Source organism: Lutra lutra, chromosome 15 (assembly GCF_902655055.1).
Source record: "Lutra lutra chromosome 15, mLutLut1.2, whole genome shotgun sequence".
NCBI lineage: Eukaryota > Metazoa > Chordata > Mammalia > Carnivora > Mustelidae > Lutra > Lutra lutra.
The window spans coordinates 24494411-24514222 of NC_062292.1; the positions used below are offsets into that span (position 1 = coordinate 24494411).

The 19812-nt window shown below is 45.7% G+C and overlaps 1 protein-coding gene across 1 annotated transcript in view; it reads left to right on the forward strand.

Annotated features, from left to right (window-relative positions):
* Positions 1–19812, forward strand: part of SEC16B (SEC16 homolog B, endoplasmic reticulum export factor) — a 56735-nt gene that overhangs the window by 9614 nt on the left and 27309 nt on the right. Inside the window, 12 exon segments of the mRNA XM_047704045.1 lie at positions 7840–8021; positions 8024–8101; positions 8104–8194; positions 9919–10031; positions 11636–11726; positions 12501–12582; positions 14070–14214; positions 14732–14883; positions 15214–15275; positions 16790–16931; positions 17380–17578; positions 17581–17606. Coding sequence (XP_047560001.1) covers positions 7898–8021; positions 8024–8101; positions 8104–8194; positions 9919–10031; positions 11636–11726; positions 12501–12582; positions 14070–14214; positions 14732–14883; positions 15214–15275; positions 16790–16931; positions 17380–17578; positions 17581–17606 — 1305 coding nt within the window. The 5' untranslated portion in view covers positions 7840–7897.

Below are 19812 nucleotides of genomic sequence, written 5' to 3' on the forward strand. Positions count from 1 at the left end.
CCACTGAGCCACCCAGGCGCCCATGGAGCGTGTCTTGAGTATACGTAGGGACCTCCGTTGAACAAGGTGTGCAGATAATTTGAATCTGTTTATGTCTCGTCTCCACATGCCATCCTTTAACCGCTCTCTGGTCAGTCCCCTGAACTTACTGCCTCAACATTCTCTTTTCCTTTCTCTAGAAACTATTTAGCCTTAAAGTTTAGTCCTATGCTCAGGGTATGAAAACTACTGGGTAGAATCAGACGGTTAGACTGTTGCTGCTGTCAGTGCGAGGTGTCCACTCACTTATAAATAAAAACTTTGCTGAGCCTGTGTCATGTGTCAGGCACCGTGCTGGGCACCGCGGGCAGGTATAGCGTGGAACGAAGCACAGCTGGGCAGGGTGCCCGAGGAGCTTCAAGTTCATCTAGGTGTCCAGTAACAGCTGCGTTTCCAACCTGCTTGTTCCTCTGAGCATGCGTAACTGCACTCCCACCTTCCACGGAGGCAGAAGCAAACCCTTAGAATCAAGTCCCATACCAAATGCTCCCCGATCTCCAGCCAGTGGAACTTGGCAGGCTATTCCATGGAGAATTCTCCATAGCTGGTGCCCATCTGTGCTCATCTCTACCCCTCTCCCTTTCTTTTTTTTTTTTTATTTTTTTTATTTTTTTATTTTTTTAAAGATTTTTATTTATTCATTTGACAGAGAGAGATCACAAGTAGACGGAGAGGAAGGCAGAGAGAGAGAGAGAGGGAAGCAGGCTTCTCGCTGAGCAGAGAGCCCGATGTGGGACTCGATCCCAGGACCCTGAGATCATGACCTGAGCCGAAGGCAGCGGCTTAACCCACTGAGCCACCCAGGCGCCCCTCCCTCTCCATTTCTAAAGGGAGAGGTTTCCTTCCTCTTAGCTGGGTTCCCTTTTGCTCCTATACTACAGATCCCATCTATCCAACCTCTTTGGGGATTTACTCCTTCAGCATCTGTGTTTCTATTCTGTATCTCCATGGGAATCAACATGGGATCCCTTTCATCTTGTCCACACTAACCTGGTTTGCCAGGCTGAGTGTCCTGTAGCAAACCTAGCGATAGTCCTGTTCTTCACATCCGGGCTTCTAGACAGAGGGGTTTTCCTGGCAGTCTCCTTTTCCTTACTTTCCATTCTCTGCACAAGTGACTTCTGTGCTGAATTCCTCACTCCCTTGGCCATCGTTCCATTGATATAGTTCCGGTTATGATCATCAAATCTCCTGGTTGTCAAATCCACTGATGTAGAGAACACTTCCCGCTGGTTGCCCGTCTCAACATTTTCCTGAAGGTCAGCATGGTTGACCACTCTCCCGTTTTGGAGCCATCGCCTGCCCTGGCTCCTGGAACACCATCCACCCCCGGCTCTCTGCCTACCTTCCTGGCCCCTCCCTCTTCTCCTTCATGGGCTCCCCTTCGGTATCCAGCTCTTACATATCAGTGTTCCTCAGAGCTCCTTTCTAGGACCTGTCTTCTAATTCCCAGCACTGTTCAGGCAACACTACCCATGCCTGTGGCTTCAATCACCCTGTCTCCTCAGACCTCTGTCTTGAGCTCTAGACTCTCAGCTTCTGCTACTTCTTTTTTTTTAAATTTTATTTGATAGACAGAGATCACAAGTAGGCAGAGAGGCAGGCAGAGAGAGAGAGAGAGAGGAGGAAGCAGGCTCCCCACTGAGCAGAGAGCCCGATGCGGGGCTCGATCCCAGGACCCTGAGACCATGACCTGAGCTGAAGGCAGAGGCCTAAACCCACTGAGCCACCCAGGTGCCCCAGCTTCTGCTACTTCTTAACCACTCTTACCACTTAACCACTCTTAGCAAGTGCAACAGAAGGTGCCATTTCCCCCACCAAACTGGCTCCTCTCCCGAGATTATTATCCCCCCAAAAGGCAGCGTGGTCCCCTCTCAACAGCCTGGAAACTTGGAATTGTCCTTCATTTCTCTTTTTTCATTTTCTACATTTAACAGAGTATCATTTCATGTTGATTCTGTTTTATAAACAAAAATACATACATATATATGTGTGTGTGTGTATGTATTTTATTTAAATATACACATAGGGGCGCCTGGGTGGCTCAGTGGGTTAAGCTGCTGCCTTCGGCTCAGGTCATGATCCCAGGTCCTGGGTTCGAGCCCCACATCGGGCTTTCTGCTCAGCGGGGAGCCTGCTTCCCTCCTCTCCTCTCTGCCTACTTGTGATTTCTCTCTGTCAAATAAATAAATAAAATCTTTAAAAAAAAATAAATATACACATAGTCTGTGTCTATATATTTATTATTCTCCCCTCTTATCCATGTCTGAATGTCTGCTGCCCCACTGGACTGAAAGCTTCTACAGGGAGGGATTATATGTTATTTATCTTTTATCTCCTATGCCTGTGACAATGCTGAGCATATAGTGGGTGTTAATAACATTTATTTAGTGAATGAATGACTTCTGGAATCTTCTTTCCAGAAGAGTGGACTGAGCATTTAACCATCTTGGACACTCTGAGGTGTTCCTATCCCTTTAGCATAATTGTTGCTATGAGTGCATAATTGTTGCTGACATGATCATGACACATTTGGGATCAAGTATTGATTAAAAATAATGTTAGTTGATTTTTTTCTTTAAAAATACATGTTTATTATAGAAGAGTTAGGAAAGATGGATAAGGAAGAAGAGAAAAATCCTCCACCATCCCATGATCCAGACAAATAATTACTGTTACACCTGTTGGATAAGGCCTCTCAGTCTGTTTTCTAAATTTTACTTTAGTAAAGGAATGGGGCGCGTCTCCACCACTGGGCTGTCCCTTGTGAGAGTAGGAAGTCACTAAATCATAGCGCTCACGTATTCCTAGCCAGCCTGACCTGGAGCCAGGTGGGTGTTCACATCTATCAGCACTAGTCCTGTGGGGAGAGAGTAACAACATTACTAGCAGCAATGATACTCTTGTTAGACAGGTGTCAGACCAGGACAGTTACTCCTATGTGAAGCAAGAATTTTGTCAGTGGCCTGGCATTTGGAAAGGGGAAGAGAGACTGGGAAAGGAAATTCACATCAATTAGCCAGAGGCCTGGGCTCCAATTCCAGTGGAGAGTTGGAATGGAGAGCAGGAATTGGGCTGAGGACAGGATACCTGGGGAAGGGAATAATGTGAAGACTGTAGCTATTCTAGCATTCAGAAGCCTATGGGATCATGCAAGGGCATGCCACCAGAATTTGGGGTGACAGGACTAATTTAGCCCACCTCTTGTGGGGACGAACTGCTATTGTACTATCTAGCTGCACAGATTTGTTTAGAAACCAGGAGGAATTGAGCTGCTAGTTTTGAAAGATTTAGTAACTGTAGGTACGTGGGGCTGGAAAGGCAGAGGTTGATAAATTCCAAACCTTTGAAGCGGTGAGATCCCACCACGATCTATTTAATTCCACGACCCATATACTGTTGTCTGCCATAGTTGATATAGAATAATTAAACCTATTAAAATTAATTTTGGTTGGGAGTATTTGAAGAGTTTCATAATAACACTTGAGATAATTAGAGATGCTTTGGGATGTCACAAAAGGAACATTTGGAATAACTGGGCTAGATCTTTAAACCAGAGATGTGCAATGGAAGCTAGTAACAGAATGATAATTATGTCATTAAAAGAACACTGAATCAGGAAGGAGGACTTTGGGGTCATCCTTAGTATGCTATTAAACTTGCCCTCTGAAATCAACAACCACCACCTTTCTTTGTAGTATTTGGGAGTTGCTGTGTAAATCCTCCCACCATGATGGATTCCAGATTACCAGTGGTTAACTACTGAATGTTCCTAAGAACATTCCTGAATGTTCTTAATTCAGCTCTTGGAAGCTGGGTGCAATGTAACTTCAGGTTACCACTGTCATCCTGACCGAGCTTCCAGTTAGCTTTGTGGTCTTGGGTAAGTCACTTCACTTCTCAGGAACTTAGTTTTATCATCAACCAAGTGAAGTCACTAGAATAATCTCAAGGTCCCTTCCAGAGTTAACATTCCAGTAATGTTGCTAGCTGGTACTCAGGACAGGACTAGCGTTGTGTCATTAGCCAAAAGAGTTACATCAGATTTTCCGGAATATTACCGTGATGTACTAGAACACATAATTGGATATATGGGTCTATGTCATAATCAGTCCTCTTTTGATTCCTGGAGCTAATGTGTGTGTCCTTCTCTAGTACCCCTTCTCAGGAGGATTAAAAGTGGCAGAACAGCCAATGGCTTACGAGTGGGGGGTTTCTTACCTGTGGTCAGAGATACTATACCCAGCTGCCAGGCTGGCAGTCAGCTGGAGTCAGCCAAAGCTAGGAGTCAGCTGAAGGTCTGAGACAAAATCTTATAGCTTAGGTACATTACCTTCTCTGACCATGAGACCCACCAAGGTGGTCTTCCCCGGACTAGTAGTAACATGAGAGGTTAACTTGCTCATGCTTTTTGAAGTCAAGGACTCTGTCCTTTCATAGTTCTGTGTCTCAAGTCCTGGCACATAATAAGCCCTCAGTAAGTGTTTGCTGAAAGAAAGAATAAGTGACTTGGGCCTTTTTAGAGCAAATTCTGAATTCTATTTATTTCCCTCCAGCTTTATTGAGATAGTTGAAATATAACATTATGCAAGCTTAAGGTATCTAACACGACGATGTGCTGAATTTTAAAACAGTGATTCAAAATCGGACATAAGCTTCTCTATGTTTGCCTGAAGAAATGCATTTTAAAATGCAAACAACGATTTCTTTTTGTAATAGAAACTTCTCAATGCTTTAGTTCAATATCAGGCATTCATTTGCCTTCCACCTGCTGCCACAACCAGAACCCAACAGAAAGAAACAGTAATGAGAAAACCCTGAACCAGACATACCAGGTGATGACTACACACCAGTGAGGGCTCTGCCAGCCTCCTTAAAAGATTTTATTTATTTAAGAGAGAGTGAGAGGGAGGTCATGGTGGGGAGGGGCAGAGGGCGAAGCAGACTTCCTGCTGAGCAGTGAGCCTGATGCGGGGCTTGATCCCAGGACCCTCAGACCAAGACCTGGGCCAAAGGCAGATGTTTAACCTACTGAGTCACCCAGGGCCCCCTTCCCCTTATCCGTCAGCGAGAGAGGAGGAAACAGACTCAGAGGATGAGCGTTAGAGCCTGAAGCGGCAGAGCCTGAGTCACACACCCCAGAGGTGGTGCGCTTCTCCTGGCCAGGCTGCCTCAGGCTTTCTGCATTTCCTCTCCATGCTGTCTCTGTTCCTTGTTTGCTCTGGGATTTGGATGCAAGTGACATGGGCTCAGCCCCAGCCTCCCACCGGGTTCTGAGCAAATGCACCCGGGCAGCCCTCAACCGAGGTAGTGGGGCTGGACTTTGTCCTCGTGAATCAACTCTATGCAGGCTGGCGGTTGCAACAGACACCTGACGGGCTGGAGATCTGAAGGCCAGGTGAGTCTTGGTAGATGTGGCACCTGGACTTTGACATTCCCCAAGAGGAGAGAGACACTCTTGGGCCTGGAGAGTGCTGAAGGAAGCGGCACTGGAGGAATGGGGAAGCCATCGAGCAGGTGCGTGGGGACACTAGCTCCCTTGCTCTCTTTGTCTCGACTGTGCTGTACTGTCGGATTAGGAAAGGCAACTTCGCCCTTGCTGGGGAGGGGAGGGTCGCTTACAGGAATGCAAAAGTGTGGCTTGTCAATGTAGATTTGAGGTCTCCACTTTGAGAATCGTGGGTGCTTTTCATTTGGGGTCCTTAACGATAACCTGAGGTCTAACCTATGGGAGTTGATATGTCAGCGATTGACACGCAGTGATTTCTGCAATGAGATGGGGTATTGGGCCTCTGTGACTGAAGAAGGGCTGTCTAGTGAAAAAATCTGGGGACAAGGCGAAAAAGGCTTCCTTCTTGTTGAGCTTACTTTTGTCCAAGTGGTATTAAATTCCATGGAAAGGCCCATGTGCCCTTTCACTGTGTTGGAGGATTTGGCTTTTGCTGGGATTTGTTGGAAAAGGCTTGCATAGCACCTGGCTAGTTTCAAGGGAGGGGGCTGACACAGGAAGGAAGGTATGAGTTTTTCTGAGCTCTAACTGGTCTTGAGGTCTAACTGGTCACTTCTCTTCTCTATGTTTCTGCTCACAGCTCTTGGCTCATAGCTGTGGACCCTGGGTTCACAGCATTCAAGCCCAGTGCTATCTTGATTTCAACATATACCCTTTGACCTTATGTTCTGATACAATTTGTTTTATGTTAGGCTGGGAGTTTCAGGAGTGGAGCGAGTTAACTGTATTTGATTGGAATCTTTCAGCCTTAAACAGTTCCCAAGAGAGAAAAAACATGGGGTCTGACTGAGCTAACATATTCTCCTGATGTAGGAGAATCCCAAGTCACCAGTAAGGGCTAATGCGTGCTTTCTCTTTGAGACAGCTGGAGGCAGGTGCCCCTCTGTGATTCGGGGCGGAGGAACTTGGAAGACAACGTCTTCAGAGCTATTTCTCATCTTGAAAAATAAGTGGGGAAAATCAATTTGATGCTGGAAGACTTCCAGATTTAAAAATTTCCAGCTGGGTGAAGTGGTAAACCTGGCAATTCACAGACCTATACCCCTGGGGCTAATAATACATTATATGTTAATAAAAAAGAAAAAATTTAATAAAAAAAGTTCCCAGCTGGGAACTTTTGATGGAGACCATGGCTGTCTAGTTGGTCTTGAGAACAAACCCAAACTTGCTCTCTTGGCAGAGAGGCAGCCATGCCACATAACAAAGCCTTGTTCTTCTAAGAGGTTAAGGATTCAGAAAAGAGGTTTCTTTCTTTTTTTTTTTTTTTTTAGAAAAGAGGTTCTTAAGGTCAATTTAAGCAGCTTCTTTTTTGTTTGGGAAATGTCTTCATCCATTCATACTGCCCTATTTTATCTCTGGTAACACCAACTACTGTAAAACCAACAATTACTGTGTATCAGGCAGTGTGCTGGCACTTTGCTAAGTTCACTGACTCTGACAATATTCCTGCAAAGCTACCCATTCTATTTCTCAAGGAAATTGAGGCTTGAAAAAATTAACTGTGAATAAGTGGCAGACTTAGGGTTTAAACTCTGGCTTAGCTCTCAGCTCACCTATTTCTCTGATAGCCGAGGGCTTCCACAGTAATGCTGAAGGAATCATTGCTGATGGGATAAAATGACAACATGTATTTAATTGGAATACTTTGCTAGTGTTTTGGAGCTTTATCTCTGCCTATTCTCTGCCTCTCCTGCCTCCCACATCTAATTGTTTGCTTCCAAAGACACTTTTTAGTTTTTAACGCAACATCAACATAATTGTCTAGCAATTTTTAATAAATTAAAATAATTTTAATTTTAATAAATATTTTAATTTTAATAAAAAATAAATTTAAAATAAATAAATGTTTATTTATTTATTTATTAAAGATTTAATTTATTTATTGACAGACAGAGATCACAAGCAGGCAGAGAGAGAGGAGTAAGCAGGCTCCCTGCTGAGCAAGAGCCCGATGCAGTGCTCCATCCCAGGACCCTGGGATCATGACCTGAGCCGAAAGCAGAGGCTTTAACCCACTGAGCCACCCAGGCGCAGCTAGGCTGTTATTTATTTCGTGTATCTCCTTGACCTTTTTTTCCCAGACATGTCTATGTGTTTTGTTTTAGATAAAAGATTTTGAAAAAACCAAAAACAAAAAACCAAAAAAAAAAAAAAAACCAAAGAAAAAAGAAAAAAAAAAGATTTTGAGGACCATAGGTGCTTTTTTTTTTTTTTTTTTGCAAAACCTAATCAGTCATCATGTTTGGATATAAGCCTAAATGGTGATTGTTTTGTTTTGTTTTGGTCTGCAGGAAGAAGAAATAACTATACAACTGACTAAAAATACGAGGGAAATTCTGAGGGTCAGGGATGGAGTTTTGGGCTCCCCAGTGGCCACCACAGCCACAGGGGAGGCCCACAGCTCCAGCAAAGGATCCAGACCGAGGGCTTCAGAGAGAGGGAATTCATCGGGCTGTTCCTCACTCTTGGCAACAATGGAGAGAGGTACCAGTCAGCGACAAGACACCCACGGGAGCCCCGCATCACAGCAGGACCCCAGGACAGACCACCAGCAGTCCGTTATGCATCCAGGCCTGGGGAAAGGCCTTGGCCTGTGTCTGGGGCTGACTATTATGAAGGTGGTTATCCCGGTCAGTTGTATTCAAGGTATGGTTCTGGAGCTTGGAATTCACCCAACTCCTAAGTGCTTCTGAATAGATTGTTCCTTTCCTTCTTCCTTTTCCTTTTATTCTGCTCATTTTTCTCCTAGTTCCTTCTCTACCCTATTACACGACTTCCCTAAACACGTTCCTCTCCCAAGTTGGAGTTCGGTGACTGTAAACCGTATTTCCCTCCTTGTTGTCCCTTCATGGGGCTTCTTAAAGAGCGATGGCAGTGTGACTGGGGTTGTGGCCAGGGCAGGGGGTAGAAAGAACAGCGGATTCAGGCAGCAGATGACTCCCTCTTGCTCTGGATTGCAAAGGTAATATCTGTAGATTTCGGAAAAGTCTGTCCTAGAAATTCTATAAAAAGTTCTTAGCGTTGTGAGTGTTGACCCACCAGCCAACCAGAAGAGACGCAGTGCCTACAACAGAACGTAGGGTGTGATAGACCCCTGGAACAATAGTGTTGGATAATACATGGGAACATTTAGAAAATGAAATCAACCTCAGAGAAAGCAGGTCTAAGGCTGCAGCCTCCAAGTTCAGAACGAAGAGGTATCAGTGAGGTAATTGTAGGAGAATCTGGAATTCCTGTTCCTGACTTTTTTTTTAAGATTTATTTATTTATTTGACAGATAGAGATCACAAGTAGGCAGAGAGGCAGGCAGAGAGAGAGGAGGAAGCAGGCTCCCTGCTGAGCAGAGATCCTGATGCGGGGCTCGATCCCAGGACCCTGAGATCATGACCTGAGCTGAAGGCAGAGGCTCACTCCACTGAGCCACCCAGCCCTGTTCCTGAATTCTAATTGATAGCAGAGGATTTAATATTTTGTGGAATATTGGAAGCCATCTATGTTTCACTTCGGCTTTCCAAGTGGGGGCGATATTCACCTGCCTACAGATTTAAGGTTGAAATTGTGACAGTTACTGTAAAGCATTTGCTCCTGTGAAATACTAAAGAATTATTACTTGATAAAGAGACTAACAACACGACATTCCTTTCCCCAATCTTCTTGTATTGAATTCTCAAAGGAAGGGATGTTAAGGGCAGAGGCAATAAAGGCGATCAGATTTAAGACAGTCCAACATGACTTCTTTATCTCATTTTCATCTGTACGTAATATGCATGGGAATTACAGTGGCATATTGGACACCTACACAGTCATCTGAGGAAGGGGTATTCTAAGATAATATCATGACAGGGTAGGGACGCCTGGGTGGCTCAGTTGGTTGAACATCTGACTCCTGATTTGGCTCAGGTCATGATCTTGGAGCTGTGAGATCAAGCCCTGCATTGGGCTCCACGCTCAGTGTAGAGGTCCTCTGGTCCCTCTCCCTCCGCTCCTCCCCCTGCTTGCTCACTCTCTCTCTCTTTCAAAACAAACAAACAAACAAATAAAATCTTAAAAAAAAATCAGGGCAGGGTTTTCTAAGATAACATCGTAACATCGTTGGGTGTATTTGAGGAGAAGGAGGAGTCATGGGGAAGGAAAATGAGATGTTGGGCTATGGTTTGCTATAAAAATCCCAGCCTTGTTCTGAAACAAAGGCCCTACTCCCTGCTCTGATTCTGGATCTTCTGTTTATAGGATTCTAGAATTAACTGGGTTTTAAAGCAGTTCTAGACTGAGGTCACAGTTTTGTCCTGTGAAGTTGTCAAGTCCTCCACTGGTTTCTCTATTTACCACACTTGCCCTTGACCAGCTGGCCTTCTTTGTGGTGTTTTTAGGCCAGGCATCGAGGATCCGTATTGGAGCTATCATTCTCCAGCCCTAAGGAAAGAATATGTTTATGGAAATTATTACTATCATGGACACCCGCAGCAGCTGCTGGAAGAAAGAGGTATGCAGTAATCTTCAAGGAGCCCACGGGTGGCTCAGCTGATCTGGTAGATGGGGTCCGCTCAGAGCCTACCTTGGCCATCCTGCTCAGCTGAGGTGGAATTCCTGTCCTCACCTACTTCTTTCTTGGTTGCAGAGGCCACAGCAGGTCCACAGCAAAGATACTCCTGCTGGATGTCTTGAGGAGAAGAGACAGAAGGAGTCATTTTTCTTTGTACGTGCTGGTGATAGTACTGAACCTACCATCATGTAATGGATTATAGCCAGTTTCCACTTCATCCACATTTTTTTCTTCTACTCCTCCTTATAGCCAAGTTTATAGTCCTCTGACCAAGTAATAGTGAAGTCAATTATCTTGTCCTTTTAATTTAAATTCAATTAACCAATATAGTACATCATTAGATTCAGATGTAGTGTTCAGTAATTCATCAGCTGCATACAACACCCAGTGCTTCATGACATCACATGCCCTCCTTAATGCCCATCACCCAGTTACCTCATCTCCCCACACACCTCCCCTTCTGAAAGCCTCAGTTTTTCCCCCAGAGTCAAGAGCCTCTCATGGTTTGTCTCCCTCTCTGATTTCATCACATTCAGTTTTCCCTTCCTTCCCCTATGGTCCTCTGCTCTATTTCTTATGTTCCACATATGAGCAAAACCATATGATGATTGTCTTTCTCTGATTGACTTATTTCACTTAACATAATCGCCTCCAGTCCCAGCCACATCGATGTAAATGGTGGGTTTCCATCCTTTCTGATGCCTAAGTAATATTCTATTGTATACATGAACCACATCTTCTTTATCCATTCATCTGTTGAAGGACATCTTGGCTTCTTCCACAGTTTGGCTGTGGTGGACATTGCTGCTTTGACACTGGGTGAAGGTGCCCCTTTGTTTCACTACATCTGTATCTTGGGGTAAATACCCAGCAGTGCAATTGCTGGTCAGACAGTAGCTCTATTTTTAACTAGGGAAATCAGTTTTTTTTTTTTTTTTTAATTTGATAGAGAGAGATCACAAGTAGGCAGGGAGGAAGGCAGAGTGAGAGGGAGAAGCAGGCTCCCTGCCAAGCAGAGAGCCCAATGTGGGGCTCGATCCCAGGACCCTGAGATCATGACCTGAGCCGAAGGCAGAGAGGCTTAACCCACTGAGCCATCCAGGTGCCCCGGGAAATCAGTTCTTAACGATGAAGTTGTCCAGTGTGCGGCTGCGCTGTGATGAGTCCCATTGTCACCGACCTTGAGGGTGGCCGATGTGCACCATAGGAATTTCTTCCCGTCACTGATAGTAAGGTTCTAGGGATGTGCTCTTGGCAGTTTCTGACCTGCCAGCCCAGGGAAACCTGTTTGCACACAGAACGCGGATACACATGATCCCTGTGCTCTGACAGCTGTATCGAGCCCAGCTCATCAGTTCAGGGCGGACTGAGGGGCGTGCCTTTGCCCTCCATCGTCAGCTCTCACTTCCCAATTGTATCCAATTTGGCGAATACATTTTCATACTGGCAGTGCTCCAATAACGGAGCTCCACGGCCTGCAGTCTCCCTGAACTTTTAGGAGCAGGAAGTGACCTGTCTTCATTTTGTTTTCTCTGAGGGTGCAGTGCCAAGGCAAGAGAGTCCTTATATCTGGCAGGAAGACCACCGAGATCAGAAGTACCTAACTGAGCAGCATCAGGACAGCCGGAATAGTCTGTAAGTATGAAACGAAAGGCCGGCTCAGCCCGGTGCGGCTGACCTCAGACTGGGTTAGGCGGGTCTTACGGTCTCCGGTGCCCGTCTCCATCTCCAGAACCCTGTCTGCTTCTGGTCCGGCCGCTGGGACGTGCCGCAGCCCAGGCCAGCTTTCAGTGGAGCCTTGACTTTTACAGACAGCGTCCAAACTTGGGGTCATCTGAGCCCTGGTAAGGTTACTTGAGGTCCACCCTACAGGAGGGCCTAATTCTGTGTTGGCCTCAGAGCAGAGGTGGTCTTGTGGAGGTTTCCAGAATTGGATCCAGGCTGAGGCTGGGGCGTTTCTCTTCTGTGCACTCCAGTGCCCCAAGAATGGGATGTCCCCTGGGCTCTGGTGAGCAGAAAAGAACCTTTTGCACAAGCACCTGCCTGGATGCCAGGAGGCCTGGTCCCTTTACCTCGCCCGCCAACTCGCCAACCTAGCAGCTCTGATTTAAGTCAGTCCTGGATGTCTGGCTATAGGGACCAACCCTCCTCCGCGGGGGTTGGGGTGGCTTCTAGTAGCTGCAACTGTGGAACCCAGGAGCTCCTTTTTTCTCATATTAATAGATGGGGGGGCAGGGAGCAAAGGGAGCAACACTTTTTTCCCAGTGGCACTCAGGCCAGCCTGACGCTGCCCACGCTTCGCAGCCCAGCAGCGTCCGTGAGAGCAGCTCAGTTTTGCTGCTAACCCAGGACCCCCCTTACCTGCTGCTGTCATTTGCTGCAGATCCAAGGGTCAGAACACTTATAAAGAAGCGCTGCTTCTAACACTGGACAGGAGTGGCCTGGGGACCTAGTTCCGGAGAGTCTGCTACCTGGAACCCAGAAGAATAAGGTAGTCTGAAGTGACGTGGGGGCTGTGGGCTGTGATAGTCACAACCGACACTGAGGCAGTGGCAGGGCGGGCCCTTGGAGGAGATGTCTAGCGGCCAGCCCTCTGAGGGGGTCCCTCTCTCTCCTCTCTGCAGAGCCTCCCCTCAGACCTCCACCGTCTCCTGCCTCCCTGTTTCAATCTTATGGGTCTGGGGCCCCGATCTGGCCCTTTGCATTTTGTCAAATTGATTGGATCAGGAAGTGTCACCCAAGTCTCTCCAAGGTGTGGGGCATGAGGAGAGGCTGTCACCAGTAACCCCAGGGGACAGGCATTTTGGTTCACCCAGAAAGTGGGACATTGCTAGAATCTTTTAATTCTGGTCTGAAAAGTTGAGCTTGAAACCTCTCTGGACTCTTCCAACTCCCTCTTCTGAAATCTTACTGGGTATACCAGCAGGGCCACAAAATGGAGTTCTTAATTTTTAAAATAAACGTTTAATTTTAGAATAATTTTAGATTTATGGGAAAGTGGCAAAGATACTGCAGAGACAGGATCTTGATTTTTGACAGTCATATTAATTTTGTTTTCATGATGCAATCTTTTTTTTTTTTTAAGATTTATGTATTTATTTGAAATAGAGGAGAGAAGAGAAAGCACTAGCAGGGGGAGGAGCAGAGGGAGAGGGAGAAGCTCTGGGATTGTGACCTGCACCAAAGGCAGATGCTTAACTGACTGAGCCACCCAAGAGCCCTGAGATCTGTCTGCGTTTCGAGAACATTTTCTTCTGTATACCTAACACTTAACAGGGCAGGGCACACACCATGCAGTATATGCCTACAAGAACAGCAGCCACACACACAAAAAGGCTTACGCACAGCCTTTTACAGTGAGCAAAGAGCTTTCCTATCTATTGTTTATCCTCCCAGGGTAAAATTCCATGAATTTCTTGTATACCTGTATCCCCAGCGAAAGCACAGAACCTAGAGCATAGCAGGTGCTCATTCAACAGTTGGTGAATGAATGCATGAAGAAGTACTTGAACTCTATGTACACAGCAGATGTGATTATATTACAGATGAGGGTGCTGAGCTCAGACAGCCCAAGTCATTCTTCCAAGTTCACAGCTGGTGTTGACAAAGCTGGGGTTTGAAGATCTATTTATTTTACTTTTAAGCCATGTCTACACCCACTGTGAGGATCAAACTCACAACCTCAAGATTGAGAATTGCATGATCTACTGACTGAGCCAGCCGGAGCCCCAACCTGACCTGGGATTTGAATTCAGGTCCCCTGGCCTCAAGGTCTACACCCTTTCCACTAGGCCATCATTCATTTTTTTCACAAACACCTTCAATTAAATGAGCACTTCTTTTCCTTGCGAAACATCCACATTTGAGGTATTCCTTTGAAAGTTTCGATTTGTTGCTTTGGAGGAACACACGGGAGGGCCATCTCTCTGAAAGTGCTTCTCATTCTTCCCATGTGTTTTGATTATCTGTAACTTCCAGCCACCCCTGGCTGACGAGTCCAACCTTCTGCAGCAGTATGAGTCCGGGCTCAGCTCCAGCGCCTATGAGCTCAGCCAGTACATGGGTGATGCCCCAGAGCTGTACGAGCCCAGAGCGCCGGCACCTTGGAGTCCAGATCAGGCCGGTGGGTACTGACCATCGAAGGAGCTGGTGAAGTCTGGGGAGAAGAGGGTGGGTGGCAACCTCAGGGGAAGTCACCCTCCCTCCGTCCTTCTGAGAGTGGCTCCCTGCCTCATCTATGCATGGCAGTCTCCTGGGCAGACAGGCCATTCTGGCTCCATTTCTCACCTTTTCTCTTGTACTGGAGGTTGCATCAGAGTGGATTCTTGGAAGGGAACACTGTTCCTAGCAGGGTCAGGCAGGGAGAGGAGGCACTGGAGATACCAGCCTTTTACCATTATGGGGTGCCTGGGCCCCATGCTTTCCCATGTGGACCAAACCAATGAATCCCCACCTTGTATTCTGACATGTTCTGAGAGGCTTAATTCTGACTTGGAGCACATACTCCTTCTAATGATGCCACCTGTCCAGAGTCTTATCTTGGCCCAGGTGGGATCTAGATAGAAACACAGCCGCGTGTCCTACAGTCAAGACAAGTAGTCTCAGGAATGCTACGGGGTATGCCTGTGTCTGTTGGGCAGAGGCTGTCTCGGCACCTGGTCCCAAGGATCCCATGAAGTTCTACATCCCCCATGTGCCTGTGAGTTTTGGGCCAGGAGGCCAGCTGGTGTGTGTGGGTCCCAGTTCTCCCAGAGATGGACAAACGGCCCTTGTGGAACTGCACAGCATGGAGGTGAGTGACATTCTGTGTCCCAGAGCCTGGGCATCTCTGGGAATGGGGAGCTTTTGGGGGAACGGGGCCATGCACTGGTGAATGGGGGAGTGTCTTGGGAAAGAAAGGGTAGAGATCTTCTCTCAGAGAAGTGATGCTAGATTTACGTTTCTCCTGAGATGGTATTGGCCCCCTTTTAGCAACTGGAGAACTCCCTTTTGTTCTCCTGTGTCCTCCACAAGGCACTAAGCCACATCATAGGACCGTAGCCATGGGTTCTGATATTGGACTTGATGACAAGGGCTTTGGGTGGACATAGTCTCGAACGCCAAATCTGATTTTTCGTTCCAGGTTATTCTTAATTACTCTGAGGAACAAGAAGAGCTGAGGACTTTCTCAGGACCCCTGATCAGGTAAATTATCTTAAGAGCTGCCAGGGGAGGGCTTTGAACCTACAAAATCTGCCTGCCCAGCTCAGCATTTAGGGGATTTGTTCTTGGCTTCCTTGAAAGAAAATGTCTATCCCCCATGGAGTAGAATACTCTGTGCCACAAGATAGAGACGAATGTGCCTGAGCATTTTGACAAGCAATTTGATAGTTGAAGGGCAGAGAGAAAAACTAGTATTAAAAATCTGAAAACAGTTCTGTTTGGGAGGAGCTATACGGTAGGAGGTTTTACCATTCTGAGTCCTTAATAGGTACTGGTAGAAAAGTGGAGCACAGTCTGGGAAATCATAGAAGAGTGGTTCAGAGTGGGAAAAAATTTCTTGCCTTTTTTCTGGAGGGAGAAATAGCATGGGGCGGGTTGAGTTTCCGGACAGCGTGCAAGTCTGCCCTCTGCAGGATTGAGCTAGAACTGCTTCTGAATTCCTAGTCCGGTTTCTGGTAAATATTTAGGACGCTCTGCTGTGAAGAGAGTCCTGGCTGGAGTCGGAGGACCCCGTTCCTGGGTCCCTGGATCCTACTACTAGAGGTCCCATGGCAGACACGTCCGTTAGTCCTCTCTGAGTTTTAGTTTGCTGTTTGGGAAATGACGGAACACCGCTGTGTCAGCTTTAAGTGTAAGGAAGTCCTGTCTATGTCATCACTACCATATAAACTTATTCTTAACCTGAAGTTTCTGCTACCAAGAAAGCCCATACTATTTTTTTTTTTCAAGAGTTTGTTTATTCACTTGAGAGAGAGAGAGGAGAGAGGGAGGGAGAGAGCACAAGCTGGGCTGGGGTTCCGGCGAGAGGCAGAGGGGAGAAGCAGACTCCCCACTGAGCAGGGAGCCCGAGACAGGGCTTGAGCCCAGGACCTGGAGATCATGACCTAAGACGAGGCTGACGCTTAACCCGTTGAGCCTTTTTGGGTGCCCCAAGCACATAGTATTTTGACAGGTCCTTCAAGTACAAGTGAGCGTTGAATCTACTTCTTGAGCACAGGTATACGGATGTGGGGTTAGAGCACTGAGCTGGTTGTGGGGCCTAGGGGGCTGGTCCCCATGTGATTGATTTTATGAATGACCTTGACCAAACATATTCCCCATTTATTGATTACTTAGTATACGATACAAAATTTGCTAATTCCTTTACCTGGAAGTAGTTTTTTCTCATTATCCCTAGTTTCAGGGAAAAGGCAGATTTTCAGACAGGATAAGAACCTTGTATAAGCTGAGAAGTGGCAGGCTGGATTTAAATGCAGGTTGTCTGATTCCAGAGTGGGTTCTCTTGCCTGATGTCCCGTGCGGTCCCTGGGCCTCAGTTTGTTCATCGGTGAAATGGAGAGAATCTCTGCGGAGCGGCCCCCCAGCCCTGGGTTATGGGGCTTCTCTCTCAGCGCCCCCGCTCTGCTGGCATCCCTCGCAAGGCAGCAGGAAGCTCGAGGTCCTGGGCGGAGACAGAGTCTGCCCCTCACTCTTCGCTCTCCTGAATCTCTCCATAGGGAAGATGTACACAAGGTGGATATCATGACATTTTGCCAGCAGAAAGCAGCTCAGAGCCTAAAATCCGAGACACAGAGGAGCAGAGACTCGGCTCTACTGTGGCAATTGTTGGTTCTCCTTTGCCGGCAGAAACGGGGTAAAGTCTGATCGCCCTGGGGGTGGGCAGGTGCGGGCTGGATTGCAGTGGAAATCTCTCTGGGATAGAGATTTGGCTTTGGCATGATTGCGAAACATAATTAAAGAAGCGACGAATGGGGCTAAGGGAGGAAAATTGCTCAGATGTCCACCCCGTTGGCTTACGATAATCTTTTCCCTGCCCTCCTCCACGGGCCGGGGTCATCATACAGTTCTTGGGTTATACCTGTGAGAGTGTGCATAGTTCTGGTAGCGTCTGTGGCTCCCGCCAGGCAGAAAATACCCGAGAGTGTATGAGATGTGAAGCTGAAGTTTGAAATACAACCATCCAAGAAGGGAGAGTCTCGTGTTTGCTGGACACCTCCTCACGGAGAAGGCAGGGGCTCTGGTGCCTGGGCTGCAAACACGAGGACAATAGGATTCTCCCCTCAGGATGACCCTCTTGCCCTTGCAGTCCATGGTGGGGTCCGACATCGCGGAGCTGCTGATGCAAGACTGCAAGAAGCCGAAGTACAAGAGGCAGCCGCCGGTGGCCAACCTCATCGGCCTGACCGACGAGGACTGGCCGGTGCTGAGCTCAGGGACCCCAAACTTGCTCACCGGGGAGATTCCCCCCAGCGTGGAGACACCTGCACAGATCGTAGAGAAATTCACTAACTGCTCTACTATGGAAGGAAGAAGGCAAGTGTGGCCCCTCCATGCTGCACCCACCCCAGTTATATGAGTGATAGATACTCATTTATAGCGCTTGAGACCTTCAGAAGGCACGAAGAAAAAAATTGTATAGACTTATTACTAAGAGAAAGTATCTGTTGGGACACCTGGGGGCTCAGTTGGTTAAGCATCTGACTTCAGCTCAGGTCATGATCCCGGGGTCCTGGGATCGAGCCACGAGTCAAGTCCCTCATTGGGCTCCACACTCACTAGACAGTCTGCTTGTCCCTCTGTCCTTCCTCCCACTCCTGCTCTCCCTGTCTCTCAAATAAATAAATAAAATCTTTTTTTTTAAAAAGATTTATTTATTATTTGAGAGAGAGAGAAAGCACACAAGCACGGGGAGCAGCAGAGGGAGAAAGAGAAGCAGGCTCTCCGCTTAAAAAAAAAAAAAAGATAACATCTGTTAACATCTTGATATATTTACTTCTAGCATTTTTCATATGCATGCATATGAAAAATAAAATTAAATTACATATACAATTATTTCTATTTTTTCACTTAAGAATATATGGTGTAATACTCCCATGGCATTTTTATGGTATAATACTCCCATGGTACATTTTAAAATGTACCATTTAAAAAATGGACAATGTTCCACTATATGAATATATAATGTCTATTTATCTAATTCACTGTTTGAATATAAGCTACCTAATGTCGCCCATTATAAATTACACAATTTGAACATCTTGTTATATAAATTTTTGGCTCATCTTCTTACTTTTTAAAGGATAATTCCTAGAATGGAACTATGGGTTAACTATAATACACTTCTTTCTTTCTTTTCTTTCTTCTTTCTTGTCTTTCTTTCTTTCTTTCTTTCTTTATTTTCTGCACTTCTACAAGGTTCCTCACATCTACCCTAAATTAGTTTCCAGAAAGTTTACAAATGATGTCCCCACTAGTTATAGCTACTGTCTACCTACCATATTGAATACTTTATTTATTATTTATTTATTTATTTATTTATTCTTTCATTCATTTATTTATTTTAAAGATTTTATTTATTTATTTGACAGAGAGAGAGAGAGCACCAGCAGGGAGAACAGCAGAGGGAGAGGGAGAAGCAGGCTCCCTGCAGAGTAGGGAGCCTGATGTGGGACTCGATCCCAGGACCCTGGGATCATGACCCAAGCCAAAGGCAGAGGTTTAACCATCTGAGCCAGCCAGGTGCCCCCCAATAATGAATACTTTAATTCAAACAGATGAAGTAATGTTTTGATATGTAAATTATACAATTTTAATCTTTGTATTATTTATTCAAAAATTTTTAATTGAGGAATTTGACAAAATTGTAGGATATTTAAAGTGTATGTGATGGTTTGATATACAAATATCACAAATACATTGTGAAAGGATCCTTCCCATGAGTTAATTAATAATATTTGTCACCTCACATATTTACCTATTTTTTAATTTACTTTCCTATTTTTTTGTCTCATTTAATTTTGAAATTGAACTCACATTTACAGAAATATTTTTTTAAAAAGATTTATTTGTCAGAGAAAGAAAGAGAGACACGGTGAGAGAGGGAACACAAGCAGTGGGAGTGGGAGAGGGAGAAGCAGGCTTCCGCTGAACAAGGAGTCTGATGCGAGTCTCAATCCCAGGACCCTGGGATCATGACCTGAGCTGAAGGCAGACAAACCGACTGAGCCACCTGTCCCTCACATTTTACAAAAGTGTTAAAGGAAATGTAAATACTGGAATGTATGATTGAAATCAACTTGAACCAATAGATTCAAAAACTCAAAAGATAACAGGGATATAGTGGAGAAAAATAATCCCCCCATTTTCTTGGCCACAGAAATGCTGTCTTGAAATATCCACAGGTATTTTTTGCATATATAATTATTTTCTCCATTTTTAATATCTTACTGTATACCATTTCTTCTTCTTCTTCTTCTTCTTCTTCTTCTTCTTTTTAAGATTTTAAGGTAATCTCTACACCTAACATGGGGTTCAAATTCACAACCCCAAGTTCAAGAATTGAAAGCTCTATAGCCAGGCACCCTCTATCTACCATTTCTTCACCCTTTTTCCATTTAACAAAATATCTTGGTAAACACTCTATATTGGGATTGGCAATAGTATTCTGTGAAAGGACAGAGTGTGTGTGTGTGTATAAAATTTTATTGATTTAAATAATCTCTACACCCAATGTGGTGCT